Source organism: Wasmannia auropunctata, unplaced genomic scaffold (genome assembly GCF_000956235.1).
Source record: "Wasmannia auropunctata unplaced genomic scaffold, wasmannia.A_1.0 LD336061.1, whole genome shotgun sequence".
NCBI classification, from domain to species: Eukaryota; Metazoa; Arthropoda; class Insecta; order Hymenoptera; family Formicidae; genus Wasmannia; species Wasmannia auropunctata.
In genome coordinates this window covers 1,356,531-1,363,644 of record NW_012026829.1, presented here as the reverse complement: position 1 = coordinate 1,363,644, position 7,114 = coordinate 1,356,531, and the positions used below count along the sequence as shown (strand labels likewise).

General features: G+C 40.4%; 3 protein-coding genes across 3 annotated transcripts in view; all 3 read right to left on the bottom strand.

The window, feature by feature from the left end:
- LOC105450443 overlaps positions 1 to 946 on the bottom strand; it is a 4,169-nt gene extending 3,223 nt beyond the window's left edge. Inside the window, exons 1-2 of the mRNA XM_011690282.1 lie at positions 772 to 946; positions 484 to 650 (exon numbers count right to left, since the gene is read on the bottom strand). Coding sequence (XP_011688584.1) covers positions 484 to 650; positions 772 to 910 — 306 coding nt within the window. The 5' untranslated portion in view covers positions 911 to 946. The remainder of the gene's footprint in view (positions 1 to 483; positions 651 to 771) is intronic.
- Positions 947 to 1,693: 747 nt separating this feature from the next.
- On the bottom strand, positions 1,694 to 5,364 carry LOC105450444. The gene is made up of 10 exons (XM_011690283.1): positions 5,194 to 5,364; positions 4,900 to 5,069; positions 3,973 to 4,281; positions 3,744 to 3,871; positions 3,141 to 3,302; positions 2,850 to 3,061; positions 2,561 to 2,775; positions 2,193 to 2,464; positions 1,897 to 2,103; positions 1,694 to 1,814 (listed from the first exon to the last, which is right to left on the bottom strand). The coding sequence occupies exons 1-10, from the start codon at positions 5,351 to 5,353 to the stop codon at positions 1,709 to 1,711; spliced, it is 1,941 nt and encodes a 646-aa protein (XP_011688585.1). The 5' UTR covers positions 5,354 to 5,364; the 3' UTR covers positions 1,694 to 1,708.
- LOC105450484 overlaps positions 5,138 to 7,114 on the bottom strand; it is a 6,033-nt gene continuing 4,056 nt past the window's right edge. Inside the window, exons 9-10 of the mRNA XM_011690336.1 lie at positions 5,954 to 6,160; positions 5,138 to 5,859 (exon numbers count right to left, since the gene is read on the bottom strand). Of these exons, the coding sequence (XP_011688638.1) occupies positions 5,760 to 5,859; positions 5,954 to 6,160 (307 nt within the window). The 3' untranslated portion in view covers positions 5,138 to 5,759. The remainder of the gene's footprint in view (positions 5,860 to 5,953; positions 6,161 to 7,114) is intronic.

Genomic DNA, 7,114 nt, shown 5'->3' with positions numbered 1-7,114 from the left:
CTCTTCCGATCATAAGCATTTTTAACTTTTCAACAAAATTATTTTGATATTTTAGCAATCAGTTTGACTTTCCAACAAAATTATTTTGATTGTATAACAAAAATTATTTTCAAATCTGAATCCAGCAAAATCATTCTCTCCGTGTAGTATTAATATAATATAATGTTTCTTGTATTTAGATGGAATGAAACGATGCATTTCCTAATTCACAAAAAACTTTTTTTGAACTCAATTAGATTGAAAAAAAACAGCTATTTCCTATTTAGCATTTTGAATTGACTAATATTCACGCTTTTCTTTTTAAAACTTATACTTTTTTGGATTGAATGGCATAGAAAATACTTCATGCAATTCCTATAAACGAATATACGGGCATTGAAATGGATTCGGATTTCCAGAAATATGCATTCGCGAACATTGAAATGAACCTTTTTCAATATATTTTAATCCATTTTCGTTTACTGGGAATTTCGAAATTCTCACTTCGTCGAAAATGCCGCTGACGTTCTGATTCGGACACCGTATGTCCACAAACACGCCCATGGTCCGATCGGTGCCGAGGTACCTCGGTATATCGAATTGCAATCCAGCCGGTTTAATCGCCGTGGCCATCCCGGCGTCGGTCAGCAGTTTCATCGTGAGGAGATCCTCTGCGCGAAGAGAATTATTAAACTCGAATCTAGCGAATTGCTCATCTCATTCCGCGCGAACTATTGAGAATTATATACTTTTTAATACACGGAGAAAAAACGCGCGCGACGCTCGACTTACCATCCACATCTCCGCAGGAGAATCCCACCACTCTGGTCACCTTCTTGTAGACGAAATAATCGCGAATGATCTGGCTGGTTTGCGCATATGCGACGATGACGAACGTTTGCAAGAGAATAACGCGGTACGTCGGGCACATTGTTCCTCGGTACACCGCGGCGCGAATTACGACGAGGTTGCGCGAATTGCGACGCGACGTCTACCCCCTTTCGTCTTCATTCGTTATAAAAAACCGGGATAATTTCGTATCCGAGACCGCGGCAGGAATCGAGACAGTAGAAACGATTTGCAGAGTTCGGGCTCATCCATAATATCCATAACGTCGATTGACATGACAGCATAATCACAGCGCGGCTACTGTGATACAAACCGTATACAGGGTGCCTCGTCACTCTCGTCGCTCATCCCGTCGGTCAGATTCTCCTACCAATTTGGGGAATGAGCCTTCTTCAACGAAGAATTTGTTTAATTGATTAGCCTCTCGAATTCTTTCCGCGGGCGAACACCGCGTCCGGGCGATTCATGCGGCGGTCAACGTTACAAAATTTTCCGGAGTAGCTCCGAGACACCCCGTATATGACGCGATTTCCTCCTCAGTTTCAAAGTTCTCTACTTTCTGTCCCTATTCTTCATCAATTACCCCGAACTCAAGTCGAATCTGTTACGATCGATTTGCCCCTATCTATATTATCCGGTCGTTTTCTACGAAAGTATTCATAGGAAAGTTTCTGCGGAGAGACTGTTTCTGCGAATGCAAATTGAATTTCACAGCTTTATTAGAGCAATATTGGGACGAGTGGGAAAAATTACATTTGTAACGGCGTGCGCCGTCCCGCGTGTCGCGTGAAATAAATATAACGAGACACTAACGAATGTGCCAATTATAACGCACGAACGACTCGTGAATATTTTACTTCCCCAAGGCGGCGAGGCGGTTTCACTCGGGTAAATTGTGTTTGCTCGTGCCGGCCGTCGCCTCCGCGTAAATAGGCTCGCCGCCGCTGCCGCCGTCGCTGCTCAATCGTCTCGTCGGCGTTGCCTCTCTGCGGTCAAAATTATGATAATCCTCCCGAACGCATGCTTTACACGCTTAGGGCGTATCAAGACCAAGCGTAATTGGCTTACCTCGTGAATCGATAGTAGATGACATTCTCGACGACGCATATCAGGGATCCGACGAGCACGCCGAAGGCCAGCAGAATCAAAGCCGGGGCGGTCTCGTATACGGATATGCTTCTCGTGGACAGCGTGTCGAGCGTGCACTGAGGCTTTCTGCTCGACCAGTACTTTATCTGCCGATCGCGCAACCCGGTATTGAACATCTTGGACAGCCTGGAGAAAAGAATTTCTTAACTGTGCTCGCTCAATTAGACGAGCCATCGTCGTACATGCAAGGGGGGGAAAAAAACACGACAGCTCACCCGATTTTCGCCATCTCGGTGAATTGACGGTTGCGACTGGCGTACATGCCCATGACGGATTGCTTGAACAGATGGATCTCCGTCAATGCGCAGATCTTGCTCGGTTCGAATGTCCTTTCGATGTAGGGATACGCCGTGTTCGGATCCGTGTGATAGGCCAGAATACCCTCGCTCACCTGCTTCATGCCTTCCTCTATCGGCATGTACCGCTTCGACTCCGGCAGCGGATCCCAGCGCTTCTTCCTAAAGTAATTCGATTCCGAGCTGAGTTTCTGAAAATACAAAACCGGACGCTGTACAGTTTTTTCTGAATCTCACTTGGTACGCGTATACGTGTCTCAACGTGTCATGGAAATTAACGTGCGTACGTATAGAAAGTAGTTCAGATACGGCACAGCCTCCGCCGCGATTTTCAGATTGCTGTCCGCGAGAACCGTCACGTCGTCCTCCATCATGTCGAGCGGTTCGCTCAAACGAGCCGACACTATGCTGCCCGAGTAATAATTGTACATGATCCAGTTGAACACGAGGATCTGCAGAAGAGCGATACGGCCCGTGATACGCTCGGGAAAGAAATTTGTACCTATACGAAAGAGATTATACCCGTTAAATTACCGAGATGATACTTTTTTTTTGTTATTTATGCGTTATTTTTACCTTGCTGAGCGGTAATGCCGATAGTAACGACCACGGCGCTGGAATATTCCTCTTCTCTGGTCGCCTCCTCGCGTCTCATTATTATTCTCATTACGAACATGAAAAATACGATGAACACGGCTTGAAGGTACCAGGTGTGAACCGCAAACGGCTTGAAAAAAATCTCCAGCTTGATGTTGTTCGACGGGGTGGACAGCAGCATGAAGCAGGGTCTGCAAGGAACGAGATTAATTAATCCGTTAATCGGATTGATGTTTTCCTAACATCGCAAAGCGAAATCGATCTCGATACCGTATCGGCCACGCCGCGCCGATCAAGCTGGCATATTCCAATCTCTCGGATACCATAATCCTGGGATTACTGCCGAAGTCGATGTAATTTGTTTGCAATATCTCGAATATCAAGCCGTGCACGCTGTGACGATCCCAGTAAATTATCTCCGAAGCGTGTACACTTGAAAAAAATATATTTTCAACTATAAGTATCAGAATCGACCGTGCAAACGCCAACACAATACAAAGCGGATCTTGGCTTAATAATATTTTTGTATGTTAATATTTATATTTATATAAAATATATTAATATTTTTATATCTTGGCTGAGGCAATATTTTTTGCATAAATTATTTTCACAGGATTAAAAAGATTCTCAATGAGCATCGAATTATTAGATTGCTTTGGCAATTTAATTATGATATTATGTTCAGCTGCGTTTTAAAGATCGATTGATGCAATTTACTTGAACTGAGAATTGTATCAAAATTCATATATAAAAATATTATTAAGCACCAAAATCCGCTTTGTACCGCGTTGGCGTTTGCGCATCTTAAAATTATTTTTACTCAACAACTATTAGCTATTCAAAAATACCGAAGTCCTAAAAACTGAAAAATACCTAAAATTGAAGAGATCGGCGGTGTGAGATATCATCGCGTACATGAACTTATGCATGCTGTCCAAAGATCTGGTGTTAATGTCGACCATGTAGTCCTCCAACCGCATGTTCTTCGGCCTGTACTGTATCTAAAAACGATAAAGCATACGCTAACAGTATAATATAATGTTTAAACGTTTTCTCATTTTTTTTTCTGTAGAGCCGTTATATTATATTCAGCGATACGCACCACGCCTGATATCTTCAACGTCATGCCGTGCATGTTGGCCCTCCTCTCGACCAGGGGTTGAGTCAGGGTGATAGTAAGACCTTCTCCCCGTCGCCACCGGCCCAGCTCCGTCACGTTCAACGTACCGCCGCGGTACTTGCAATGATTGTAAACGTCGTAAAGATCGTAACCGCTGCCGTTTATTATCGCGAGCACGAAGTCGGTCGTCATGCTGTAAGCGCTGTCGTTCAAAAGCGGCACGCTGCTGTTTAGCTTTGATCCCAGAACCAGCCAGTGATACGAGTAATCGTACATGCGGTACTTTGAAGTCTGATAATTTAATAAACATGAAATATATCAGTCCCTTTATTCTTTCTTCCTCTCACGTTTTACATAAGAGAATTGGAAGTACCGTGTAAATAAAGATGATCAATAAGGATCGACTCTACACTGATTGTAAGAGAAAAATATTTGGTATTTGTGACTATAATTGCATGGTAAAAAATTATGGTTAGGAGCACTATTTTTATAGTTGTTATTACTATAATGTTAGTAATAATAGCCTTATATGTATAGTCCTATCAAATATAAAATTTTACTATAAATTATAATAATTTCAAATATTAATATAAAATATCAAGTATGTGTGAGACAAGTATAATAAATATTTTTATGTACTTAGTAAATGCAACTGCAATTATAGTAAGTATAACTATTTTCTTGACATTTGCTTACCATTGATATTGTAATAATAACTAAAAAATAATTAAACGAAAAAATAATATCAATTATAATGTATAATCATAATGCATTGTTTAAAACAGCTATAATTTGCATGGTTAAATTAATCATAATTTTATAGTTGTCTCCGAAATGCATTATAAATTATAGTAAAATCATGGTTATTCCAACTATATTTTTCTCTCTCGGTGTATAATATTCCTTTACCTCGGCGAAGATGTCCACGGCGCTTTCGTTGCGACAACGCAGATCCACGACGACCCCCAAGCCCCACGCGTCAGTGCTCAAGAATCGTCGTAAATTGATATTCGTATCGTGTTTCCGGATGATCGTGAATATACCGGCTCTGCTTAACGATTTCATGAAATAAAAATCACCTGTGATAAAAAAAAAAGAACGAAAAAGAGAGAGAAACAGAGAGGGAGAGAGAGAGACATGAAAAATCGCTTTGTTAAAAAGCACTTTATGATTTCATATTTTACAAGCTATAGCTTCACCTACTCGTGAAATCTCCGCAAGAGAATCCCACAACATTTCGCACTGCCTTTTTCACGAAATAGTCGCGAATAAAGTCGCTGTCTCTCGGGTTAGCGTTGCAAGTGAATCGCAATAGAGCGAAGAAGAGTGCCACATACGCTCCACCGTGCTTGAATTTACGCATATCGCTGCGGGAAAAGTAATTAAAAGTCCTGCGGAACGGCGAACCTGCACACATGAATGCGAAGAAACGAAAGAGCTAACCGAAATAGAAATGCAGCTCGATTAAGTTTGCACGGGTCGGCTGCAACGTGCTTTGAATTTTTCAGCATCGATTCAATATTAAACACGATATCTTGAAATCGTACGTGCCTTATCGTTTATTTACATTCCGCTACGACATTCCGTCGGGGGAATGAAAAACTAGAGAACGTGTCACTGTCGAGCTACAGCAAATCGCACACGATGGTGATCAATTATTTGCACGTACGTTTAATGAATAAACACACACAAGCTGTCCGTGATAAAATCTAATTGAACAAGCGTCAGAATATGGAAGTGGCGTATAGAAATAATAACATGTTATTTGATCATTCGCGCGAGAATATTTCGCCCGGCGAAATTGGTGCGTCGTTTCTCGTCGGACAACACTGCAGTTTGCTCCGTAGTCCGTTGGTAGATATTGATAATCTGTAAAAAAAAAAACAGACCAAACGAATAAAAAGTTTAAAAAATTCGCTATCCCTTTCCCTTAATTATTCAGCTTTTCAACACGGATCATTACCGGGGCCAGATCCAATAAATAAGGTTCTCCATTATGCAGATCACGATAGACAACACGGTGGCAATACCAACGAACACTAAAACGGGCGTAGCTTCCTGGATCGACAGCGGTTCGGCGACTAGCATGTTTTTCGGGCAAAACGGTCTCCTCGCCGACCAGAATTTCAGCTGTCGCTTGCGTATGCCCATATCATACATTTTGGTCAAGCTACAATGATATAAACGCCAGAATGATAATTCGCTTGTTGCTTGCAGAGTGAAAATTTAAAGAATGTGTAAGCACGTCTACTGTTAGTCATGTCTCAAGCAGAACAGCAGGTCACGCACATCAAAATGACATTAAAATGAATCATAATTGATCAAAAAGTGATTTTTAATAAAATAAGAACAAAAGGCTAATGAGAGTTTTCGGTGCGGTAAGTAAGGCGCATATATAGTCTTGATATCTTGTATTACAGATCCTTATTCCATACTTGCAGTCTACTCCACTGAACGTTTCGGTTCACTTTGACTTTCGAATCATCTTCAGCTTTGGGAGATTCATATAGAATTTACTCTCGCTCCCATCACATCGAAAACGTCAACAATTTTTCATATAAGAACATATATAAAAATATATAATTATATTAACTTCGAGAGCGTCTTTACGATCACGGCTGGATCTTACAATTAGATGCCTAATAAATGCTATATGAATTTTTCTGAAATCCATGTACAGCCTTTAAACTGCGCGCCGATTAATTGTTCGGACTTGAAACGCAATTATTAGCTGAGGCTAGAATAGAAATATCATATTGATCTTTCTAATCAATCGATGCTTATAAGCATCTTAAAGTACTGAAAAGAAAATTCATATAGAATTTATTAGGCATCTAAGATCCAGTCGTGACCGTAAAGGCGCTCTCGAAGTTAGTTGTGTTATTCACTTAGGCGATCTTATTAAAAAAAATTATATAATTATATATAATTACATGCAAAATGCCCATATATATCCGTACATGTTTCTTTCTTTTGTAAAATTATTCTATTCTATAAAAAATGATAATAATAAGAAGGAAACATAAAAAATAATTAAAAGGATAATTTTTTGTTTTTTTTTACAAAAAATTAAGTTTGAAGAAATGAGAAAAATTGCTTATGTATAATCATAAGATCGGAAGAG

Coding starts and splice junctions, on each gene's coding strand:
- LOC105450444 (XM_011690283.1), bottom strand. CDS start 5,353: ATGCGTAAATTCAAGCACGGTGGAGCGTATGTGGCACTCTTCTTCGCT. Junction 4,282..4,899: donor CCGTGGACATCTTCGCCGAG/GTAAAGGAATAT, acceptor TTAAATTATCAG/ACTTCAAAGTACCGCATGTA. Junction 2,104..2,192: donor ACCGAGATGGCGAAAATCGG/GTGAGCTGTCGT, acceptor TCTTTTCTCCAG/GCTGTCCAAGATGTTCAATA.